Source organism: Helicoverpa armigera, chromosome 2 (assembly GCF_030705265.1).
Source record: "Helicoverpa armigera isolate CAAS_96S chromosome 2, ASM3070526v1, whole genome shotgun sequence".
Classification (NCBI taxonomy): Eukaryota; Metazoa; Arthropoda; class Insecta; order Lepidoptera; family Noctuidae; genus Helicoverpa; species Helicoverpa armigera.
Genome location: NC_087121.1, coordinates 8,636,492 through 8,663,285, shown reverse-complemented (window position 1 = coordinate 8,663,285; position 26,794 = coordinate 8,636,492). Strand labels below are relative to the sequence as shown.

The 26,794-nt window shown below is 36.8% G+C and overlaps 3 protein-coding genes across 3 annotated transcripts; 2 read left to right on the top strand and 1 right to left on the bottom strand.

Moving 5' to 3' along the window:
- Nucleotides 1-14: 14 nt before the first annotated feature.
- On the top strand, nt 15-9,161 carry LOC110371349 (protein abnormal spindle). The gene is made up of 8 exons (XM_021327536.3): nt 15-214; nt 295-492; nt 766-963; nt 1,281-6,998; nt 7,078-7,270; nt 7,533-7,714; nt 8,008-8,127; nt 8,296-9,161. The coding sequence occupies exons 1-8, from the start codon at nt 194-196 to the stop codon at nt 8,596-8,598; spliced, it is 6,933 nt and encodes a 2,310-aa protein (XP_021183211.3). The 5' UTR covers nt 15-193; the 3' UTR covers nt 8,599-9,161.
- A 305-nt stretch (nt 9,162-9,466) lies between these two features.
- On the top strand, nt 9,467-12,870 carry LOC110381786 (uncharacterized). Its single transcript, XM_064041451.1, has 5 exons — nt 9,467-9,751; nt 10,117-10,289; nt 10,529-10,679; nt 10,834-10,954; nt 11,964-12,870. Exons 1-5 carry the CDS (start codon nt 9,690-9,692, stop codon nt 12,858-12,860), a joined length of 1,404 nt encoding a protein of 467 aa, XP_063897521.1. The 5' UTR covers nt 9,467-9,689; the 3' UTR covers nt 12,861-12,870.
- Nucleotides 12,871-15,431: 2,561 nt separating this feature from the next.
- Nucleotides 15,432-26,492, bottom strand: LOC110371330 (H(+)/Cl(-) exchange transporter 7). The gene is made up of 15 exons (XM_064039231.1): nt 26,049-26,492; nt 25,715-25,819; nt 25,328-25,526; nt 24,771-24,880; nt 24,098-24,241; nt 21,126-21,303; nt 20,670-20,819; nt 20,034-20,175; nt 19,511-19,649; nt 18,846-19,109; nt 18,313-18,489; nt 17,700-17,909; nt 17,220-17,390; nt 16,215-16,376; nt 15,432-15,903 (listed from the first exon to the last, which is right to left on the bottom strand). The coding sequence occupies exons 1-15, from the start codon at nt 26,193-26,195 to the stop codon at nt 15,802-15,804; spliced, it is 2,400 nt and encodes a 799-aa protein (XP_063895301.1). The 5' UTR covers nt 26,196-26,492; the 3' UTR covers nt 15,432-15,801.
- Nucleotides 26,493-26,794: the final 302 nt, after the last annotated feature.

Below are 26,794 nucleotides of genomic sequence, written 5' to 3'. Positions count from 1 at the left end.
TAAACTTGTCTATGGAAAGATAGTCAATGAAAAAAACGGTGAATGAACGGTTTGAAGTTTGAAATTGTTTGAATTTAATTTGCATCAAAGTTCGTTTGTTATCCAGAAATAAAACTTTGGATTAAAATGAGTGATGAAATAAAGCTTTAACTGTGATTTTATCAAGTGATCACCAATACATCTCTCTTACAAAATGTCTAATCTGTTTTTCCAAGTATGTATCAAATATTTTGTGTAAAAGAAATTGTTGAAATGTTTTGTTGCAATTGTAACGGAAATTATGTATTTTTATAGATTGAAAATACTCCTGAGCACATACGAAGGGCACGTCGTACTCAAAATGTTGTGAAAGAGGCTCCCAAAGAAGAATGCCCCCGCCTTATATTGGCGCCGTTTTCCAGGCCTCCGCAAGTAGTATTCGACAATGTCCTCATTGGATCATCTTGCGAGAGGAACTTGGAGGTGTTCAACCCCTCCAAGCAAGTACAACAGGTATGACTCCCATTATTATTGAATGTAGGTGCAAATTGGTGATATCCTAACAATCTTATTAATTGTTAGTTTGCACATAAAGTCAACTGATATTGGGTCAGTGGGTCGTCTTAGGGGTTGTTTGTGGTTGTGACTCACTGAATAAGGCTACTGTCTGATGCATTCTTATTATTACAGCAAGATAGTATGTCCAATTTACATCAGACAAGGGACAATAGTCCATAGATACATAGACAATATTACTACTTATGTATGTTTATGCACCTTTTACAGATAACATTGGGAAAAGCACTGCCCCCAGGGTTAGTAATCCATTTGCCGGGTGAATGGCTGGTCGTAGAACCCGAGACATGCTACTGTTTGACCATGATGTGGACGCCAACACAACCAACTGGTATCCGGGAGACTATCCGCTTTACTAATGAAAGCAGGGGTCGCTATGATGTCATTGTGGTGCTCAAGTCTGTTGTGGTAAGTGTTTTTCTTAGTTTGTGATTTTATGCAATTCTGTTGCAGTATTTAAGGTACCTAACTATACTTAGTTATCGGTAGTTCAGCATAATATTTTATATAGATGTTTCCCCACAGTTTCATCCACGTCCCATGGGAACTACTGTCCGTACTGTAGTCAGGGGTAGCCTAGCTCCCTAGCTAAAATTGAAAGAATTTTTCAAATTGACTCAGAAGTTTTGTTTTCTGAGGAGACAAAAAAACATATACAATACATATTATGTACACTCTTAAGGCAAAATTTTGTATTAGCTACATTATTCAATAACTCTTTTCAGAATATAAAAGGGAAAGGTGTCCAGCCTAAAGGCTTCAAAATATCTCCAGGTAAAATAAAGAAAAAGCCTACAAAAAAATCTCCTGTCACTATGTACAAGAAAAAATCTGAAATCATCTACAATACAACACAAATTAAAAAGACTTATAATGTCATACAGTCACAACAAAAGTATGCTCAAGTCTATGATAAGGAAAACATGTCCATTAATGACTATTCTACTTACTCTCGCCCAGATAAATGCCCATTTGACTCTCCAACTAGTGTGGATTTTAACTTTGACACCTCTGAGATTTTTTCAAATATGCGCAAGCCTGACATCTTACAACAAACATATGAAAAATCTTACACAAGTAACGATAGATTCAATGTCCCTCAAAATGTTCTAAAGCCCTCTAATAAACAAACATTTGATGTCTCTGGCACAGAAATGTTTGACAATCTAACTTTTACCCCATTGAAAGCATTGCCTCCTAAACTTGATAAGGGACCTCAAATAATACTCAGTATGAACTCTGAAAGTGAGTTAGATGATAGCCTCGAAAGTAATACCTATAACAAAGAAAACCAGACGCATTCCATAATTAGTGTAACATCATCCCAGCCACCAAATAAGTGGCTGACAGTTAACCACCACACACAAGTTGAAAGCCACATGGAAACGCCCAATATACCCAACAAGAAGCAACCCAACACTTCGTCGCCTAAAGAATTCAACAGTCCCAACTTCAGCATCAACACAGAATTCTCACGCATCAGCGATCTTTCATTCTTCCCGCAAAGGTTTTCCACTGAAAGAAAAACTTTCCCGAAATTAAACAATGACACGCATGAAATATTTGACGAACACTTTAAATTAAGTTCCGATACTTATACCAAGGAGTCGCCGAATACACCTATGGAGCCCAATTTCAATCAAATTTATGAGATGAAGCCACCTCACTTCTTTCTTAAAGACCAACCGAAGATGTGTAGACAGGCTCTCTTCAGAGAGTACCAGCACCAAAAAGAAAGTTATGACCAGCGAAATTTCTTAAATGCCTACGAGCATAATGTATGGCAAAATGACCTGCGTGTAGATACGCGTTCTCCTCCAAGATCTATTACGCCGCCTCTGCAGTCAATTCCTGAAGAGAGTGTACAGTTATCAGACACTCAGGTTTTCGACCGAACAGATAAGCAAATGTCTACTTTCACCATAAATCGCACTTTTGACAAAGCTAACGATAGATTTTCTACTGCACCTTCAACAAGTCAAAGACAGTCGTGGTCTAAAAAAGCCGTTAGAGCTGAACCGGATCTTTGGAAAATACCTGTTTCTCATGTAAAGAAAGCCGTTAAGAATAGGCCATCAGTTAAGGGAAGGGATTCGGTTTGCAGTAAAGTATCCAACACGACGTTTGAGACTAGCAAAAGTACTGTACAAAACATGTCTGTTAGTCAGTTTGATAATGTGTATTCACAATCAGCGACTGTCGATCCATTTTTATCGTCCACATATTTTTACGATGAAGAAGCCGTGGAAAAGTTTGAGAAGGAGTTTAAGAGGTGGTTGAACTGCATTTTGACACCACCTGCTGATCTCGAAAGTAACGTTGAACAGAAAATAGATGTGGGCAAGGTGTGGATTGACAACAGGAATAAAGAGGTTCCGGCGGCGCCTACCAAGGAACAAGTATCGAGTGCTTACCACAACAGTCACCGACTGGAGAGTCTCCGCAGATCTGCAAGAGCTTTACTAATGAGCCCTGAAATCGCTATAGTGTTTCAGAAGTTGACTGCTCAAATTGATAAAAAACTCATCGCTATAAGAACTGACAGAAATCTCCACTTGGACGTCGGTCTACAAAAGATTATCATGGAGTTGTTGTTGTCATACAACCCGTTGTGGCTTCGTATCGGACTGGAAGCTATATATGGCCTGGTTCTGCCCTTGCATTCCAACAGCGATATCGAGGGGCTCACTACGTTCATAATTCAGAGAATGTTCAAAAATCCTTTCCTCAAAAATAAACACTCAAAATCTAACGCCCCGAATATGTTGCTTCCTGCTTATATGGAAGCGATCAAGAAATTCACTCTCAAGAAGTTTTTCATGCTCGTTTTCTTCTTAGATCAAGCAAAGCAGAGAAAACTCATATCACATGACCCGTGCCTTTTCTGCAGGAATGCAGTGTGTAAAGAAAGCAGGGAAGTTATCATAAGATTCACTAGGGAACTTATTGCTGGAATAGGCGATATCACAAAACATCTTAGGCCGCTCGGATATGTCGTGAGCCACAAACAATCCTATTTAGATGAATACAAGTACGCAGTGCACAATATAGCTTTGGACATTAGGGATGGTGTCCGACTGACGAAAGTTATGGAGATAATATTAATGAAAGATGGCTTGTTGAATCAACTCCGGACACCCGCTATATCTCGCCTGCAAAAGATCCATAACGTACAAGTTGCACTGAACGCTTTGAAAGAAGCTAACTACGTGATCGTTGGTGAAATCACTTCCAACGACATTGCTGATGGTCACAGGGAAAAGACGCTGTCTCTTCTATGGCAAATCATTCACGTGTTCCGCGCTCCGTTGTTCGAGAAAGCCGCTAATGTTATACAGACTTGGTGGAGGAAGAAATACGAAGTCATTGTTGAGAAAAAGAGGGAAGCTGAGAGGATACTTCAGAAACAAGTTAACGCTGCGAGTGTGATCCAATGTTGGTGGCGCCGTATTCAATACAACCGCCTTGTTGAGTGGAAGATGCAACAAATAACAACTGCTACTACTATTATACAGAAGTATTGTAGAATGTGGATTGAACGAAGTCGCCTTCTGAGATGGAAAAGGAGTGTTCTAAAGATCGAAGAGTGGTATAAATCTGTGATCATGATGAGGGAAGCTAAAGCTACTCTCGAGAAATTAAGAGCAGAAAGGAACGAGTTGAGACGTAAAGCGGCTATTCACCTACAATGCCAAGTTAGAAGGTGGTTGTGCGTCAGACAGTACACGATACAATTAAAGAGGATTGTAACGATACAGAGTTTAGTGAGGCGTTTCCTCGTAAGAAAAGAGTACACCCGACTCAAACAAGCAGTCATCTGCATCCAACAGAGATATAGGAACAAATTGTTGATGAGAAAGGAAATGCAAGATTTCGCTACTAAGCGTAGAAGCGCTGTAATAATTCAAAGCTATTATCGCATGCTTCAACAACGAAGATATTTCTTAAAACTAAAGGTAGCCGTTAAAACTGTCGAAGACCGTTACAGGGCCTTGATTCAAATGAGGAAAGATCGTAGTGAATATGAGACTCTTAGGAGCAGTGCTATTAAAATACAGGCACTTTATAGACGTAATAAATGCAGAACTGAGTACTTAAGACAGAAAAATCTAATCATGTCGCTCCAGAGAAGGGTAAGAGCTCATCAATTAATGAAACAAGAGAAAGAAAGTTTCTTACAAGTCAAGAATGCCACCATTGTTCTACAGAAGTATATTAAATCATATATTCTCATGAAGAAGTCAAGACAAGACTATGTAAAGCTTCGCAATTCAACTATTCTAATTCAACAATATTACCGAACATATGTATTAGCTAAGATTCAAAGAGACGCCTATTTGAAGATGCGAAATGCTGCAATCATTTTGCAAAAGACCTATAGAAACTTGGTACTGATGCGCAAAGAGAGATCCGAGTATCAAGAACTTAAGAAATCTGCGATTGTGATCCAACGAAGGTACAGAGCTCAAAAATTAATGCAGAAACACCGAGAAGAATATACGAAGATCTTACAAGCCACATTAGTCTTTCAACGTAGGTACAATGCCCTTATGAAAATGCGTTTACATAGAGCTGAATATCTGAAAATTAAATCATCTTGTACCGTTATTCAAAACGCCTATCGAGCCTTTGTGTTAGGCAGACAGCAAAGATCAGAATTCCTAAAGCAAAAACAAGCCGCTTTAAAAATCCAAAATTGGTTCAGAAGTTGCAAGAAGGGCAAAGAGGTGCAACAACAATATCAGCAGTCTAAACAAGCTTGTGTAGTTATACAAAAAATCTACAGAGCTTATATTATTGGTAAGAAACAGAGACAAGAGTACGTGCGCATTAGAACGGCTACCATTCGCATTCAGAAGTATTTCAGATCGTATATTGAAATGAAAATTGTAAGACAGCAGTTCATTACACTGAAAACTTCCACAGTCACCATTCAGAGATATTATAGATCTCATTTAGAAACCAAGAAACAAAGAGCAACATACCTACAAATGAAGAAAGCAGCCGTGGCGATCGCTGATCATTATAAACGTTATAAAGAAACTGAGAAGATCAGACAAGAGTATTTACGTCTTCGGGAAGCAGTATCTTCTGTACAGAGGAGATATAGAGCTATTTGTGCCATGAGAACAGAAAGGGAACAATACTTGAGGGTAAAAAAATTAGTAGTTCTATTGCAACAAAAGTACAAAGCTAAATTAGCAATGAGGAGAGAACGAAAGGCATTCTTAATGTGGCGAAATGCAACTCTGAACATTCAGAGTAGATTTAGGGCTCAAAGATTAATGAAACTGGAAAGAACACGCTACACTACGCTACTAAAACAATGCATCACAATTCAGAGGTTTTATAGAGCGTATTTAGAAGGCAAGAAACAAAGACAAGCTTACCTTACTTCGAAACGATCGGCTGTTGTTTTACAAACTAGGTTCAGAGCTCTGCAGGCTATGAGAAAGGAAAGAAAATCATATTTAGAAGTTAAATCTGCAGCTATCACCATTCAAAGAAAATATAGAGCACAATGTTTGATGTTAAAAGAAAGGAAAAACTACATAAATGTGGTCAATGCTTGTATAACCATCCAAAGAAGATTCAGGGCGCACGTATGTGGCAAACTTCAGAGAACAGAATACAATAGAATCAAATCGGCAGTAATCTTAATCCAACAACGGTTCAGGCTTATTCGAGAAACAAGAAGAATTCAAAATGAATATAAGAAGTTGCGAGAGGCAGTTTTATTAGTACAAAATAGGTATCGAGCAAATAAAACCGCACGCATTATTCGAGAGAATGAAGCGGCAAAAAAGATACAGAACTGGTACATTGCATCGAAGAAACGCGTCGTTTGTCGCCATGAATTTTTGAAACTGAAAGAAAGTGCAATTCTAACTCAGTCCGTTGTCAGAATGTTGATAGCACGTAAGAGGTTTATTGCAATCCGAGAAGCTACACTTTGCATTCAGAGATTCTATCGGTCATACAAGTTAACGGTAACTGAGAAACAAAGATATATTAATACAAGGATTTCCATAATCAAATGCCAAAGCTACGTGAGGACCTTTATTGAAAGAAGGCGCTTCTTCAGATTGCGTTCTGCTGCGATGACATTACAAGCAGCGTATAGGCTCAAAAAACAAAGAGAAACATTTAAGTCCAAACGAATTGCAGCAGCGGTTTGTCTACAGAAACATGTAAGGCGTTATCTTGTAAGGTCTTGGTACGTAAGGTATATGGACCGAGTTAGATTTATTCAAAGAATATGGAGAGGAAAATTACTAACAAGACTGATCCATTGCGAGTTTGTACAGAAAAGAAGGATTATAGTCAAGTTCCAGGCTATCGTTAGAGGGTATTTAGTGAGAAAACAAATCCAGTTGAAACGAGAACACATTCAAAAGACGAGGGAAGAGCAGAGGATTTACTGGGCTGCTTCGAAAATTCAGGTAAATTATTCACCACCTTAATGAACTTTATTTGTAACGAAATAGGATTCTAAATCTAATACTTCTATTTTATGTTCAGGCGCTGTTCCGCGGTCACTTAGCAAGAGTAAATATTGCTCACAACAAGCGAGTCTCGGCAATCAGGCGCAGATGGCGAGATGGAGGCCTGAAGTCTACCCAGGAGACTATGAAGGAACGTAATGAAGAAGCTATGGAGGTCCTGCGTAATATCAGCTGTATCGAGACTGTTATTAAGGCCTTCAGATCACTTGGTAATTATTTATATACTATTTTCTATGACGTAATATTTCTTAAGAATAATTTAGAATGTAAAGGGGTTCTAAAGTGTTAGTGGTAGTTAATGACATCTGCCAGAAAAAGAAGGCTGCTTATAATTTCTGCGAGATATTGCTATTGGATACCTGTGAAACCAAAATTTATCTGTTTTATAAATTCCTGATCTATCAGAGACTTTGGCAGTGAAAAGTGAAATTAGTCATTAAAATGATAACTAATTAATCGTATTTATTTCAGAATTACTAACAGAAGTATTCCCGATGATGTACAACGACAATGCGTCGGCCATTGTCCATCGTGTGTACACATACATGTCGGTAACAAACAGATCCATTTCTAGCATAGAAGTGCTCACGTCTGCCTCTGCCATACTTGTCAACCTGACTCGGTATCGAGTCACAGGACCGAAGATATACTTGGTAAGTCATGATAGTTATTGAATTTTATATCGGGTGTTTCGTACCTAATCACATTAAATCAATCATGTTAGGTAACATACTGGGTAATATATGTTGATTAGCACAAAGAAAAAAGTAAAATACGCAAAAATAAAAAAGTGAATTTAAGTAAATAGAATAAAAATATTCGAGAATTAGAACACCATTTATGAGTCGATCGTTTATGAGTGTTGCCGCAATTTGTTACGTCAACGTACGTACAAACGTCCAATTTGAAACAGCCCTTATAATCAATCATCTTATTCTAATTGCAGAGGGATCGCATACCGCCAATCCTGAAATTCATGTGGAGATTCAGCAAAACTGAAACACAGATGTTCTGTATCATGGCTACATATTTGTGGTTGTTTGCGAAGTATGAAAACGTTAAAAAGGTAAGGATGGTAACTTTATAATTAACTTATTTCTTTTTGACCTGATCAGTTTTCATTCTCAGTAATTATGCTATTGATGCTAGCGAACCATTATAGTATCGCAATATTTGAACAATTTTTGGTTCTCATGTTTTTAACTAATAAAAGTTTCATTATCTTTGTTCAAAGGACTTAACAGAGCTCCTGAACCAGCCCGAAAACCATCGAATGCTAGTATCAATAAAGGGTAACGTCGACAGAAACAAACGAATGACGACCAACAGTATGAAAAACAAATTCAGTACCCCACAGCCATCGAGATTTATCTCCCATACAAGCAACCAATCGTTAAACATGAGCCTTTGTGCAGGCCAAGTTACTGTGTTGCCAGCCTTAGAACCCGACTACGGTATTGCCAGGGTTGATAAACCACGTTACTTCGAAGACGCTCAACAAGCCATCAGTTGCCTTTTCCATACTTATAACTTGTGATTATATCTCGTTTGATTTTTGTTTGAATATAATTTAAGATAGTTTAATATATTCTATTTTTAGGACTGATTATGTTACTGTATTAAGTTTTTAGTTATGAAATATCTCGGTTGAATATCTTGTGCAAGTAATACAAACATGAAAGGCTTCATTTAGCATTTTTTCTAAAAAATAGTCTATTTTACTTATGTAGGAAATTAAGTGCAGTGAATATGCCATATATCTCCATGTTTGTTTAATTCATACAACGATAAACTTATGACTGTATATTTTTTGTTTCTCCTGTAATAATGAATTTTATTGTTAAATTATAATATTAGTCAGGCTACTATTATGTCTTATTTAGATTTTTTTAACGGCCGTCTAGTTATCTGATATGCGACGATTTTCTTGACGTTATTTGCCTGTTGGTTTTTGTGTGACTGTTTATATTAATTAAACGTTTTATAACAATCGAATTAATGTATAATTGTGTACTAATGTTTAACATAACATTAAGTATTGTTACTAATTATGGACGAGTTTGTCAATAAATGACTCATTAAAAACTAGTGTGTTTGTTTTCACAAGTTAAATGTTTACAATAGACCAACAATTAAGATTACAACGAATTCAATATTCCTATATGATGAAACTGAAGAGATTGTTTGATTTAATGCGCTATTCTCAGGAACTATTAGATTGATTTTGATAGAACTACGCAGTAGTATAGCTTTTTATAAAATAACACTATACGCGGGAACCTATCTATACCATCTGAAAATGTGTGAAACCGCTAGTAAAAATATTTCCCCGTCGCTAGCATAAGGCACTTGTCTCACCAGCAACGAGTAACGAGTAGAGCTAGAATGAGGCGGGCGCACTGACCTCTATATATAACACTGGACAGGCTGTTCCGTACGTTTGACAGCAATTTTTTTGTGCCCATTTGAAGCGCCAATATCGTCTAAGCGAGTGTCCACAGAACTAATTTTGACGTATAATTTCAAATGGCTGTGAGAGAAGTGTTTGTTTACTTAAAGTAATTTTGCATTTTTAAATAATTTGGTTGTAATTTTATGTTGTTATTGTGATAAGCATTATAATCAAGAATGAGGTCATGTGTATATTGCAAGAGACGCTACAAAAAAGACAGTCACATATCATTTCACAGGTTTGTTTGTAATACTTTATTTAGTCATATTTTTAGTTAACAAAATTAAATTACGTACACACACTACAACGTAGTAATCTTGTCTTACTTATTTTTATCAAGTCTTACTCTAAACAAGCATTACCGAATGCAATTCGTATGAAGAAAGATTATTTTTATTTACAATTTTCAAATAGAACCGCCATCTCCAGTGGTTGCATCATATCGATATTTTCACTATCGATAGTTAATTGAACACATTTTTTCCGTGATATTGACATAGTTCAGCTTGTGTAGTCAAATTATTTTCTCGCACATGATGTTAACGGATATGTAATGTTCAGCCTTCATTGGAGATTACGTTACTTAACCTATATTTTTTCCAGACTTCCAAAAGGCTTGGAAGAAAAAAAAATTTGGCTTCAAAACATGAAAACCCACAACTGGAGTCCTAAAAAATATAATTATCTATGTGCATTACATTTCAATGACGAATGTTTCGTCAAACATTTTAATAGAACAGCATTGAAACCAGGTAGCATTCCGACAATATTTGAAGGTTTGTTGTTTTCATATAAATTAATTTACTAGAAGTAATTTTAGAATACAGTTGTCCTCCTACCTGATCAATCCTTTTAATTAATCTAAGGATCAATCGCGCAGACACTGAGAGCCACCATTGCTCAGACCTTAGTCTATGACATATGTATCTGGGTATCTATTTTATAATACATACATAATTATAATTATACCTACATTGAGATGTGATATTCAGATTTTTGAATGTCTACTTTTCAGGAACATCTACCTTTGCATCATCGCCTCATCCGTCAATGTCTACATCTTCGCCTCGTCCGTCAACGTCTACATCTTCGCCTCGTCCGTCAACGTCTACATCTTCGCCTCGTTCGACAGCGTCTACGTCATTGCCTGGTCCGTTAACTACAAAGCACTGACCTCTATAATTACCACTGGACTGGCGGCTGTCAAAGTGCTTTTGTGCCCGTTTGATAATCGCCATTTTGGCGCTGTTAGACGTAGCGAGGGTCCGTGGTACTAAAATTATTTTACAGTGAACCAATCAACAAACACTTCTCTCGCAGCCATTTGCATACATCAAACTTTATTCTGTGGACACTCGCTTGCACGATATTGGCGCTTCAAATGGGCACAAAAAATAGCTGTCAAACGTACGGAACAGCCAGTCCAGTGGTAATTATAGAGGTCAGTGCTACAAAATCAGCTAATATACATGTTACAGCCATAGTGATTAAATATATATTATACATAATCTGGCCATTTTATATAATACCCAAATTACCTTGACAATATGATAAATTAATCACTTTATCTGGAGATTATTCATAGTAGCTGGTCAAAGTTAGCCAGAGTAATAAATATGGTATAACCAACTTACTACTGACGAATTACAACAGATTAATTACTGACTTTTTTATGATAAATCATCAACACATTCCTCCCGCTGTGGCTTAGCAGTGTCAGACTGTTAGTGACTTAAACCCACTGGGGTTTGCTGAATCTCTTCGAGGAGCGCGTTGAACAACGCGCGCTGCCAAGACGGGCCCGTGTCTTCTAAGAGACGGAAGGACGATGAGCCACCCGAAACTCACCGCCCACAGACCCACGCGTACGATGGCCGGGAGACATCACTCGACACCCGGCGCCCGTGATGTCTTCCTGAACTTCTCTAGCGTCTGCATGAGACGACGACATCCCATTACCTCTCACCCCGGACCATGGCTTGAACCAGGGCCGGGTGCGAGAGGTCGCCGCTGCCTATTGCCTCGACGAGGACACGCCGGTGCCCTTCCAAGGCAGGGCATACTTGGGCCTGATTCTCCTAAGTTTATAATGTCAAAATTGAATAGAAATTGAATTGCAATAGCAGTTTTGACCATATCGGGCATTCTGCTACTAATATAAGACCAATCGTATTCCAACGACATTCGAAAAATCTTATTAAATGACAGAAAAGGATAAAAACGTTTATTTCAAAGAAAACATTGCGGAATGCCACATACGCTTCAATCGTACTTGAGTCGGGATTAATTGTGTGTCAATTATCACTTTATGCAAATTGAGTAGATATTATAAATAATAGCTAGATAACATATATAATATGCAGACTTATTACTTTGGCTGTAACATACATACTAGTTCAGCCAAACGAAAATTACTTTGTGATGCAAATATTTTATAATTATCACATCAGTCAAAGAGGGACCAAGAACAAGCTGTTCTTGATCATGATTATGAAGTCTCATCAACTCCTAAAAAGGCAAGAATCGAAGTTGGATTGTTACATGACCATTGTTATGAAATTACACCAAGATCATTAAAAACAGTTGCCCAGCAAACAAGAAGATCCTTAAAATTTGCAAAAGCAAAAGCAAAAACTTTAAGCCAGCGTGTAAGGAGGTTGAAATTAAAAATAACCAGCCTCAAAAATATCGTCAATGATTTAATAAAAAAAAATAAAGTGTCGGAAGAATGCGTCCACATGTTACAACCATCTGTTTATGATAAACTACAAGAGTTTTTACATTTTGGTTGGGCTGTACCAAACAATGTAAACGAAACATCGAAGCAATGTGTGGGGTACATAGCAGGTTTTGTGATTAGAGCAATAAGGAACAAAATTACATGTATTAATTGTTTGAGCGCTTGTGAATCAATACCGTCCGATGCTATATCTGATCGACGAAACGGTATTGCATTAATTATTCAGAAAAATAGGAGTGGACTAACTATTCCATCACAGAGTGTTGTTTACATATGCTTGTTAGTGGAATCACTTTTTCGACAAGCCTGCAAAAAGACCAATGGGAAGCCGCCGGTGGAAAAAAGTTTTCCGGCAGTTCTTACAGCAAAAGTTATGAAAGAGTTGCTACCAAAATCAAATACTTTGTTTCCAGAACTACGCGTTCATTTTTTGGAAACAATGATGTTTGAAACTTTAAATAGCCATTTTGATGTATTAATTAAACAAATTATAATTAAGTATATCGATGTAAGATTTTTTGCAGCTACGAAAAATTACTCTTTGTCAATTTCAGGTCAAAGTATAAGAAATTTCTTGACACGTCAAATAATTTGGGCACGTCAATAATTAAAATCATCCTCCGAGCCTTTTTCCCAATCACGTTGGGGTCGGCTTCCAGTCTAACCGGATTCAGCTGAGTACCAGTGCTTTACAAGAAGCGACTGCCTATCTGACCTCCTCAACCCAGTAACCCGGGCAACCCGATACCCCTTGGTTAGACTGGTGTCAGACTTTCTGGCTTCTGACTACCCGTAACGACTGCCAAGGATGTTCACTGACAGCCGGGACCTACAGTTTAACGTGCCATCCGAAACACAGTCAATGGTGTCTAAGATATACTTAGAAAGTACATACAAACTTAGAAAAGTTGCATTGGTACTTGCCTGACCTGGGATCGACCCCGCGCCCTCATACTTGAGGTTGGTCCTTTACCCACTAGGCCACCACGACTTATTATTATACGTCAATAATTAAAATATAAATTAAATTTATAAAAGTGTTTTATTTTACCTTTTTGATTTGATTAATTCACTATTCCATGGCTTCTCGTAGCTAACCGATAAAAATATCGGTTAGCTACAAGAGTGAAATTGTAACAAATATTCATCCAAACTTTCGCAGTATAAAATCAGTCTGATTAAGACATAATGCATGTTTTTTAACAGACTTCAAAAAAAAGGAGGTTGTCAATTCTGCCCTATCTATACTAATAGTATAAAGCTGAAGAGTTTGTTTGTTTGAACGCGCTAATCTCAGGAACTACTGGTCCGATTTGAAAATTTCTTTCAGTGTTAGATAGCCCATTTATCGAGGAAGGCTATAGGCTACTTTTTATCCCGGTACGGGAAGTAGTTCTCACGGGATGCGGGTGAAACCGCTGGCAGAAGCTAGTCTAATATAACTAGAATTGCATAGTTTTTACATGTACGTATATGTTAGTCTATACCAGCGTCTTAACATGTGTGCAAATTTTATATGTATGTAAAAAATTATATGCATGCAAATCAATCAATCATCAACATGAGATGTGGGATTGACCTACAAAATGCAAAAAAAGTAAGATAATTTGAATTTCGCAGGCACAGTCGGCGCTCCCACCTTAATATAAATTATGATTACTGTAAACACTTATCGAGTCTTGGCGAGGGCACTGCCGTGCCCTCAGATTATCAAGAGTTTTTTTATCGATATTTGCTTGCTGATATCGACATCACTAGTTTTAGTACCACTGACACTCGCTACGTCTAACAGCGCCAAAATGGCGATTATCAAACGGGCACAAAAGCACGTTGACAACAGCCTGTCCAGTGTTATATATAGAGGTCAGTGCGCTGGTGGGCGGGCGATTACTCGCATCACTCGCTCGCTAGATACGCACTGTAGAGAAATGACCACTGGTTGCTCTCTCGGCGTGAGTTCTAAACGCTTGGCGAGTGTCGCCGAGCGAGTGTTATCTATCATACCTAGCTTTTGTCGCTCAGCGACAAACTAGTGAAGCGAGTGCTCGCCGGCAGTGTGAACAGTCAGCGATCAACTATTTGTATATGCATCTCTTTTGTTCACTTGGAAAGTATATCTATTGTACGTTTCTTGAGCGAGGAAATAGCCGATAGTTAGTCGTTTTCTCGTCGTTGGTGGGACAACTGCCTAAGCCGTCTCGTAAAACTGCTTTGCATGTAGGCAGGGTAAAAAATACACGTAAAATTACAAAATCTTTGGCTATGATCATGCATGGCTATGACATCGACAAGAAAACTCACCATAGAAGCTGTCAGTGTCAAACTGAAACATAGGTTATGTTGTTGTCATACGCGCACAAATTGTGTTACCTATTTATTTAACAAAAATAAATGTTAAAAAAGGCCAGCGCAAATAAGTATTATGATGGATGAAATAGTTAACTATTTACTGATACTGTTGGTCATACTGCCAGTGATTTTGTTCTTCAACTTGTGGTCCGGTATCGGCTGGGAACTGTTTGAAAACAACTAGCGCTCTGCAAAGAAATAAATGTACTCTTTGGAGCAATACACCGCCTTGAAGATACAATAGCTTTATTTTATAAATTAAGTATGCTAAGGGTCTTGTAAATTATGCTTATTGATATGGTAAAGTAAAAATAAATGTCTTTCTTTATAAACATTTTTATTGATAACACATTTATAGAATCTTAGCACTATAATTATCACAATAGTGTCGCAAATAATAGTTCATAATAATTTTCATAATGATTGCATTAATTTTATACATTTCAAGTAATTGATCTAAATCTTAACAAAAATATCACATCAGTAAAAAATATATACAATCATCACTTTTTATAATCATTACAACATGCTCATGCTCGAGTTGAATGAATTGGAAACGAGACAGCAGCGTGATTAATCATCATTAAATTCACCGTCTAATCTTCAAAAATACTAGGTATTATGCAAACTGAAATCAACTAATCTACACAAATACTTTCCACATTAAGTTCTATGGTGATAGGTACAAAATTATCATAAGATCACTTGACTACCTATGTTTTTGGTTTCTAATACATTTTCTAGAGATATCAATCAAGTAATGCTGTACTAAATTACACCTAGGCTTCAACCCAAAAAAAACATAAATATTTCATAAATAAAATCATCATTTTGATTGAATTTAAATAATTTTAATTATAACAAGTAAAGCTGTACTAATTATACCTAGGTATTTCATAAAAAAATCATAAGAAAATAATATTTTGTCATTTTGATTCATTTCACTAATTTTTATCAAAGTCCACTCATGTCCGACCAATCAAGTATGTGTGTATCTTTGCGTAAAGGTTTGTTTGTTGCTAGAATTATAAGTAGGACTTTGCCGCCCCTAGTCAAACTATCGCTAGAGACTCAAATGTTTTATACAGTCTTTGGTTTCGAGCATGAATTTTATGCTGTCGTACTTGAAGCGGCTTATTTTTGCCGAAACAGTTTGAATTCAATGTTGTTTCTTTGGTCGGACACTTGTAACTAATGTGTTAGATTTCACTAGAAAGTATTAACTCTTCCATTCCCATGTGTCCTCGGTGTCTCCACACTCGATATCTTGCAATATCTTTCCGAGTGACCATTCCTACTACCTGTAACAATAATCATCCAGATTAACATAAGAATTATGAATTAGTGCATTATAAAGATATTTGATTTAAAAGGGCACCTATTTTATGTTATCTGAACCAAACGTGATTAGATTAATTCTGTTATCGATATTCCTGGAATTAAATCCTATGACAGTAAATTGAAAACAGCAACATAATTGTATCAACTATGATACAATGCATGGATGCAGGTCGCCTCCAACAGGTATCTGTGGAGATCTAAGGGGGAGGCCTATGTTCAGCAGTGGACGTCCTATGGCTGAGATGATGATGATGATGATATAAGTACTTACCTCGTTGACATCATTGACAATAGGCAGATGTCTCAAGCCCAGCGCTCTGAACAGCCTGAACAAACGCGGCAGAGACGCTCGATGCGGCAGGGTGTAAGGCGAAGGATTCATGAATGGACGTAGGTCGATCGTGCACGTCTTCTCCCATTCTGCTATGTCTAACTACGGGTACAATAGAAAAAAAATAAATGAAGACCTTCTTCGAGAACAACATTTAATCTATATAATATTATTATGTAGTCATGTACAGTGTAAACTGCCTCGTTGGTCTAGATGTCGCAAGTGCGGCTGCTGAGCACGAGGTCTCGGGTTCGATTCCCGAGTCGGGCCGAAATTGCTTTGTGGGTTTTAGAAGACTTTTACAAGGCAGCCCGGAGCCTGGAATTTGGTGATTGATACACCCGTGCATCGGAGAGCACGTAAATGTCGGTCCTGCGCCTGATCTCTCTCTGGTCGTGTCGGATTTGCCGTCCCATCGGGTTATGAGAGTGAAGGAATAGGGAGTGCACCTGTGTCTGCGCAAATGCTTGTGCACTATAATATGTCCTGCGCAATTGGCTGATCTCCTTAAATGAGAACAGCCGCCGTAGCCGATACTCGGCTAGGAGGACATCATCACTACATACATTAAATGTTTCTTTTCGTCAATTTTATTGCTGTTCTCGAAAAAGAAAGATTATCCACAAGGTTCCTTTACATGGTAAAGAAACCTTGTGGATAAACTTTCGAGCTTGTCTTTCCAAGTTCATTGAAGATAATAAGTGCATTTTGCATACAAGACAAGCAAATCTTGTGCCTGAATGTAACCTTATATTGTTCAAGTACAGATGGCAACAACCAAGCTGTTGCAATCTGTAAAAAATTTTAAATTTATTTTTAACTTTTTCTCTCAAGTACAAGGTTCTATTCAATAGGTTTTTTATTTATTGACGCCTGTTCTTTAAAGATTGCTTGGAAACGAAGTAAAATAACCAATAAAAAACGTATACTAAAAACCTCTCTTACCTCATCAATAGAAGGATACCGAGGGTACTCCTTCCTGAACATATTCATATCGACATTGAAGTTAGACCACGTGGTGTTCGCGTTCTCGTTGTAAAGCTTGTTTTGTATGAGCACGATCAGTTGCGAGCGCAGTATCATGCCTCGGAGCCGCTTGTATGTTGTCACTTCCAGCTAAAATGGAGAATTATTATTATTTATCTTTATTAATTAATTTATTGTAATAACAATCGAAGAAGCCTTAAAACAAGTGAAGTTGCAAGTACCTATAGATGCGTACGCGCACTTGTCAATGGAAATAGTTGCAAGCAGTCTTAGTTTGACGAGAACTACATTATTTTATATGGCCACAGCCATTTGGTAAAATAGCTCGAACAAAAAAAACATAAATTATGATGATTCCGTGTCTTTGTCCGGCTACTAGGTAGGTCACCAAGGAAGCAGACGTTAAAATCAATAGGAACTTTTATATTAAAAACTTACATCATCAGCCAACGGCGGATCAACAACAGGGAATCCATTGTACGACACTAATTTCAGCAGCTCGACAATATGGCCGACATTCTCAACGGTCCTCAGCGTGAATACTGGATGAGACATCACTTCTGAAGCGTAGATGTTGTGGGCTAATGGCGGCGGTTCCCATGGTAGAAGTGGCACTGCTGCTAATTGTATGTGGATATCGTAGATGCCCTGGGAGGAAATGATAAAGTGTGTTGAGAATATTGAACTTTATTGACAGTGTTTTAAGGTCCAAGTTGTGTTTCTGAAGTCAGCAGTTTGATACCTTGCGCAGGCACATAGGTACGCCGTAGGTTTTGTTCGTCATTTTGACAGTTGCGCAGTCACTAGTTTCCAAATTCGGAAGGGAAAAGTTATTTTAAGTGAACTGTATTGCGCTGAACTCATCTCCTGCCATGACTAATTTTTAAATACATACAACTAGCTTTTGCCTGCGGTTTCACCCGCATGCCAAGAACTACTTCCCGCATATGGATAAAACGTGGTCTACATGTTATTCTGATATATTATTTAATTAGGAACCTACATCCAAATAAACATACTTTTACATTTATAGTAGGTATTAGTATTTTACCTCATTAAAGAAGTCTCCGGTCCACTTGGCAACCACCAAGGTGATGATGATAGGTAACGCGTTGGAGATCTGTCCGGTAGTCTCGATGATGATGACGGTGAGAGATATCGTCATGCGCACAACTCCGCCCAGTTGGGCAGCCGCGCCTATTAGCGCGTATTTCGCTGGGTTGATTGTCTGCAATAAATTATATTGTAAAGTACCTATATAACTTTTTGGTGTGTATAAAAGTCTTAGGTCTTTAATTTTGAAGAGTTTTAGGAATGGTTTGATGCGAATAAGTCAAGTTAATGGGAATAATTTATCCCACATCTTAACTTTAATAGCAACACTTTCAAAATTAGATTTTCAGAGCATACTACTCATTTCGTTGGTAGTGAAGCTTAAGTTTACCGACAGCATGAACGTCCCTTTTTCTTAAAAACACTGTTTTAAACCATATAATTGTTTTAAGAAAAAATAATATTTATGTAGTCGATATGAAAGAGCAAAGTTAAAACATTCCTATACTAAAAACACAAAAACCAACTCACATTAGAAGGCAGCATATACTGTATCAAAATCGCCAGCAATCTTCCCCACGCGGCTCCAGTCAACAAATTCGGTATGAACAGTCCACTCGACACTGACAAGCCAAAGGTCCACGTAGACAGTAGGAAATAACATACAACGAACACTAGGATAGACCAGGGCTTGTATGAACCTATTGGGTCGTGGAGGAAGGATCGGACTGAAGCTTCAGGAGTTTGGAACCAGATCGCAGCTAGAGCGTTGTATTCGCCGTCTGCGCAGTATAGCTGAAAATAATGTTTGAGATTAGTGCTTGTAACTTAAAAGGAAACTTGATTTTGGATGTGTTTGCTAAATAACTAAACGGTGGATTATATCTTCTACACACCAAAATACAACGTTTAAGTTTATTAACAGATAAAACTGACTATTGGAAATTCGATTTGGAAACTTTACCAAAAGTATAAAGCTAAAGAAATTGTTTGAATTACTAAAAAATCTTTCAGTTTTAATACGCATACATCCATCGAGGAAAACTATAGGCTACATTTTAGCGGATTACTTCCCATGAGAAGCTAGTGAAACCGAAACTCAGTGCCAGAGATCTTGGCAAGAGCAAATAACCATAGTCCACAATGTAAAAGTGCAAACTTTATCAGTTAAAGGCTTTATTTATTTAAGTTGATACCTGTAATGGTACTTTAGTGGGATCCTCTCCGAGGGGTCGGCAGTCGTTCAGCAGGAACATCATGAGGAAGCCACAGGTGGCGCTCGCAGCTGCCACAAGACAGGCTTCTACTACTCGTAGCCATGGACTTCCTATATACCTGGGAGAAAAATATATAATTTCTATGATGTCTCCATAGTGAAAATATAAGTAGTAAATAGACTCATTTATGTACACCATATTTAGGTTCGAAAAACTGAAATTGAAAATCAAAATTACTGGTAACCTCAAATTAAATTTATTCGGCCCAAATTGTGTATTATATTAGTGAAGTGAATAAAAATAGGAGAAAGTATTTTTCACGTTTATTGAGCGCTTTTTGTTATGTTGAGTTAGTTTCTGACGACAATACCTACGTGTTCATCGTGGGAAACCAAAACTAAAGCTAAAAAGTAGTACCTATGTTTTTCAGGACACCCTAGATAGTGATTACACCTGCAATATTCGTTAATAAGACCTTATTATATTACACCTGGATGCTTACCTTAGCCTAAAAACGGTGAGTCTATAGTTGATATAGTTCCACAGAGCGCCGAGCATGCCGCCCACAGCGCCGAAGAACATGAACACAGGCAGCTCGTAGAACTGGAACGGGAACGGCTCCATCTTACCCAAGTTTAGGAGACCTAGAAATGACAGATAAGAGGCAAATATTCATAAAGCTAGATAATTAGTAGAAAACTATAAAGGTAAGTATTAAATGCTAGCTGCCGACTACAAATGCCGACCGCACATTCCGCGACGAGCAGTGGCAGTTGGCATTCAAAATATAACTTTAGTAGTTAGTTAGTAATGGATACTTTTGATGTCCTAATGCACTTTTGTTGTGCAAAATAGCTTTTAAGCTTCTTCTTTTTTAGCTAGATAAGCGATAGAGCACTTCGAAGGCAAGAAAATTGATGAGTTCTTATTAAATCAACTATACATTGTTATGTTTCTATACAGAGGTCATAGCAAATAGCTTCATATCAAATTGACGAAAACCATCTGCGTCTGCGCACATCGAAAAATACAAATTAAAGCTACAAAAACTATTCGTTTTGACCTGTCAGCAAATAAAAGTAAATAACCCAATCATATATCAGTATTCATACCCTATTATAAATAAATACAAACTTACCAGGAAAACTGAGTTCTCCAGCGCGGCCATGATAAGCAGATAGAGCGCAGTTGAGAGTGAAGGTCGACACTACGGTCCCGAAGAACGTCCGCCATGTCAGAGCCTGGTTCCAGAAACTGGTGCCTTCTTCTAATGAGAAGAGAACTCCGCCTGGAAATATAAAATGGTTATGAATATAGTTGAATACTATGATTTATTGACACTACCTTTATAAAGAAGAGTTTGTTTGAACGCTCTAATCTCAGTAACTTCTGGTCTGTCAGTCTGTGTATCGAGAAAGGCTATAGGCTCGAGAAAGCTTTAACCAGCGTGGAAGCTATCCGAAATCAGAAATCGAAATCCGAATCTACTATTCCAAAACAGACTTTAAGCCGGTACTAAAAGTAAGATCATTTAGACTTTGGATTCGACTGGGTTTTCACCCAACTGTGTGACTGATCTTTTGATCCATTTTACCTATAGGAGCCCCAAAAGCAGCGGACACACCGGCGGCCGCTCCCGCCGACACGAAGTCCCGTTTCTCATGGTCTTCGCGGAAGTACTGGAATATCTTGAAGTCCTTGTTGAAGGTCGTGCTCTTGCCTTGCGATATGCCTGCTGCGACGACGGCGCCACTGTGGATCATAGGCCCTTCCTGAACAAGAAAGTGTTGGGTAGAAGGAAAAGAAAGAATAAAAAAAGTTCTAAACAAATGCATAAATAGAAGAATCTTTAAAAAAAAAATGTGATTTTCGGGGCTTAGGATTGCAAGGAAAAGTTTGGGACAATTTCCTTTGGTCAAGGACGAGTTTAACCGTCAAATCCGTAGCGGACCCCAATCGGGGTCTGAACATCAATGTCACCGTAAGCTCGGTTGAGACCCCAATTGGGGTCTGAGAATCAGTCATACACTTTCCTAATTATTTACGCTCATATTTATTTTCTTTCCAATCAAACCACATTTGTGAGTACTAAATAAAATAACTAAATAAATTTAAATTATTTTTACGCATTCAAACCTTTCATATTTAGCATCCCGTTAGAAATATACCTTTTTAAAATCCAATCGTAATTACCGGGAATTCTGATCGAACTCGCCATGTTTGTTTACATTAGTTGTTTTTTTAAATTTGAAGACGCATAGACAAGATGGCGACGGTGATAGAAGTTTTGCATCGAATGATCCGAATCGTTAAAATAAAGAATCGATTTAATAATTTTATATTATTTGATATTATAATATTACTAAATTGCAATTTTGTATACTTACCATAATCTGAAAATAAATTAGGAAAAGTAAAATGACTTAATTTATTTTGAAAAAAAATGCTAGAAAATCAGTGGTAGAAAATACGTTGTAGCCGGAATAAAAAAAAATCTTCGGTTTTTCGGGTTTCTGAAGACGGCAAATGAAGACTTATTTATTTCTTCGGGTGTTTTATGTGCAGGATTCCTGTAGACCTGCCAAACTTAATGGCGATTCGTTACTTCCAACTTTTTAACTGACCGGCAAAGCTATTTGACGAGAGCCGTAATTAGGTGTAGTTATCGCAAAATTTTATGACGATTTCATTGTTTGAAAGGGCAAATAGTTCGCTGTTCATTGAAAGCTGGTCCAAGATGGAAAGATGGCCGCCGCGGACTTATTTTTAACCGACTTCCCAAAAAGCGGAGGTTCTCAATTCGACCGTTTTTTTTGTATGTTTGTTACGCGATTACTCCGCCATTTATTTATCGATTTTGATGATTCTTTTTTTGTTTGATAGCGTATACTTCCGAGGTGGTCCCATTATCATCAGGTCAGGATCTGATGATGGAACCTTGAGAAATCGAGGGCGACTTTCGAAAGTTGCAGAAATACATAGGTTGAAATCTTATCACTCAGGTGTTTGCCTGGTAGCACTATTCAACAGTGAAGGCTTTGAGCTGACCTGATGATGGAGAGCAGTGAAGGTCGAGGGAACTCGACAACTGAATATTTAAACTTTCTCGTGTTTGTGCTTATATTATTCGTATTTACGAGGCCTCTGCAAAAGTGAAGGAGATGGAGACGAGAGAAGTTCGGTTGTCGAGTTCTCTCGACCTTCTCTGGTCTCCATCATCAGGTCAGCTCCAAACCTTTACTGTTTCATAGTGTTATCAGACATACATCTGAGTCTCAAGTTATAACCTTATCTATGCTTACAATTTTCGAGAGTTGCCCTCGATTTCTCAAGGTTTCCATCATCAGATCCTGGACCTAATAACAAATATGGGGAATATAGCCCTTCGACCAAAAACAAACATCCAAATTGAGAACCACCTCCTTTTTGGGATTCGGTTAAAAGTATTTGGTGACTTTAAAATTAATCAATTATTATTATTGTTTCTCATCATCAAATAAGTACATTACTTTGGTAGTTACAAATTGCAATATATTTCAGAACGCCAGGCTTACCCTCCGCCGAAACAAAAATCTTAGAATTGTTGAGAAATAATATAAGAATAAATTAAAATTCCGTAATAGGTAATAAAAATTCAATTAAAGTTAAACATTATTACGAATGACGCAACACCAAAATAAATAATACATATAAAAATTTAATGCTAAAAACTTTCATAAAACTTAAATATCTTTTTTCTTAACAACAAAAACAAATTGAACCTATAATTTCAAATTAATAAATAAAATTGAAATAAGTTGCTATTAAAAAATAGGTATATATAAAATTGGTATTCGATTATTTATAATAAATATCCGATTTAGGTATCGAATGCACACCGCTGATTGAAAAAAAAAAATACTCCATTCCAAACTCTATACTTCTTTTTGATCTTGTAAATTGTTCATTTTTATTGTGTATTTTATGTGCTGATTTTTTAGTTGTTGAACATAAATAAGTGCACGAAATGTATTGCAACGGATTGAAAATGTTACAAATATGACGTTTGTGTTGTGTTTGAGAAAGTGATGCGATTATTTATTGGTAAGTTTTCACCAAATTTGAAATGCCTAACTTTTCGATAGACTTAAAAACACCGTAATTATTATCTTTTTCTGAATTAACTGACCCCATTTGACCTTTGCACGTTGTTGTCAAATAAGTGAGCTCTAAAGTTATAGTTAAAATACTTCTGATCAGGCATTACGGACTTAGAATTCAGGTGTTGAAAGTTAGTACAAATTTTTGACTTCCATGTCGCGATTCAAAATTCCCGCCGAATCAACGGTAAAGTCATATGTCAAAATCTTGTCGAGCAGAGGGGTTAAAAGTCAATATTATCACAATACATGGAGTGTACAAATAAAGAGTCCATAAAAAACAAATGAAATAAAAAGAACAATAATATACTGGTTTAAAGAACAAGCCGCAAAACAAGTGACAACCATTCACACAATAAAACAAAAGAAAACACACAGATATACATACAACAAGTTAGATATGACTTGCAGACTAGTTCATGCTTACCTTGCCTCCAGCTAAGCCCCCTACAACTGCCGTGATGACTCCAACTGCTTTCACAATAAGGGTCTTGATGCGAACCACCCGCGGCACTTTGACGCCGTTTAAGTAACATTTCACTTGGGGAATACCACTTCCAGCTGCTACAGGCTGAAATAATGTTCTTTATAAGTAGGTACACTGTTTTGGGATTGTAAACCTCATTGCTTTCAAATAGAGTTCAATTTTGTTTAGAGAATAGATAGCTATTCTGAAGTTCTGTTCTTTGTTTACAAGTACTAGGAAGTAGATGTTTGGTTGTTATGTTGCTATTCTCGGTTTTCGTAAGAAATGTGTTTATTTATCACTATAGGGATTAGTAATCTGGTGTACTTGCACTGACTAATTTAATTATATTTGCAGTATAATTACTATATACATAAATTTTACTTTAATTTGATGACTAAGTACAATCCTATCTATTTTAAGGGTGGATTTACTCATCACTTGGGTGGTTAGGCATTAGAACCCAAGACTAAAAAAAAGTACCAAACTATGCATACAGATTCAATTTACTGCAAAATATTTCATGTCACAAAACATGCACATTTTCAAATAGATAGCAAAAATATTATGCACAAAACTGGAGTAAAATGGCACACACAGTTTCGAGATAGTAAACTAACAACTACCTACTTACCTCAACATATGCAACAAGCATAGATCCAATAAACACAATGCATATGTTTGATAACACCCACAGCAAATAAGGAATGTACAGTCTATCTTGTATCACGTATGTGTCTACAGCTGTTTAGTAATAAATAATTAGTCATGGAAATCATATACAGTTGTATACCTAATTAATTCATTGTAATGTAAATGTGAAATAGTGGATGGAATGTCTCATTTATTGTTCTGATATTAATTTTAATTAATGAGATAGAAAATTTTTCCAATTAGGTATTTCATTGTTTTTGTTAATTGGGGAAAACATTTCTCTCTTGATGCCATTAGTGAGATAACAAGTAATGTCCTTTAAAATCCATTTTGGAAAGTAATTTTATCAAATAACAATTGCTTCAATATAGCGCAAAGAATTACAAAGAAGAGCAATGATCAGTTCAACCAATTAACTATTGTTTTTAATGTTATGTCAAAGTAGAGCATTTGTAAGAGGAAATCAGGAAACAATGAAGGATTTTCCCATACATACCAACAAGATAATAAATCATTAAACATTTTTATAAAGGATACATTTCTTCAACTCCCTGTATTTTATCTTTGAGAATTCTTCTATACAGATGTCTATAAAGAAAGCTATTAGAGCTGTGATTATGCCGATCAGCAGTATGATGAACCACCGGGCTATGTCTTTCCAGACTATAAAAGCATAACCTCTTTTCCGTTCCTCGTCAAGCAGTAAGTGGTTCTCACATGTGTCATAGTCCAAACTCTGAAAGGAATTAAATAAATTATATTAACTGACCTTACTCAACATTGCTTGATAGTACATTTATTCAAATAGTTTTTAACACATTTTTTTTACAGTTAAATGTTTTAACAAAATAAATATCCAGAAATAGTATCCCACTGGCACCAGGTATATATTCTAGCTCCATATTTATTTGTGTAAGTACTTACTTCATATTTAGCAGAGAGTACATTCATGGACCCTGGCTCAATTTTCTGTGGGGGTTGCCTCCTCCGAACTCCATGGCTGCCATGGAATTCATCATCATCCGAGTCCTACACAATTCAAATCAAATTATTTTATCTTCATATCATGTTACACTGTATTTCTAAACTATTGATTACATAAAGAGGTCAGAAGCCAATGACTAATTTTAAACAAAGTAAGTGATATTCAATACCTAAGTTACACTGACAAAATTAAGTAAATCATTAGTTTAAAAATAAATACATACAGTGCACTAAAAAGTTTCATAATCATTTACATTGTTAATGTTCTACATACCTCGAAATTCACGGATTTATTAAGTTGCGTGAAATTAGAAGTGCTGGGATCATCAGTGCTCAATAATTGCGCTGTGTCTGACGTAGTTTCTATGTTGCTGATAGAACTAGCAGTTCCCTCAGCAACCGAAGTCGACGAGTGGCTCATTTTATTCTAATCATGCACTACACTGAATTAGACCAATACGTTTATTTTATTGTTCCTCATTAATAATTACATGGCTAAATAAAAACATTGGATTTTCCAGTATCACTTTTCACAAATGTTTGATTCACACATAAAAAACACTTTGCACATGGTGCTCTTGATTATCCAAATTATGTATTTATTTATAAAGGGACTAAGTTTATCAGTAGTCAATAAAACATACCCAAATTATCAATGAATCATGAACATGAACGATTTTGTACGGACGAACTACGACTGTAAACTGACAGTTGTTTTGTTGACTGACTGCTGACATTAAGATGACGTTGACTTTAAGTGATGTCCATCATTAAAGCATAGACAGACGTTGATAAGAATTCATTCAGAATTAAATAATGACTGTTATTCTCGTTACGACTAATTATCTGCAAGCAAAGCCAAAACAAACATAAAAATTAAATCTTAATGTACTTAATACAATCTGATTTCAATTTGATAAATGAGCAACCAAAATGCTCATACAATTTATCATTTTTTCCAAATCTTCACAGTGCCTTTAATTCTTTAAATATTTTAATCTTCTAAGCAAGGCTTTGCAG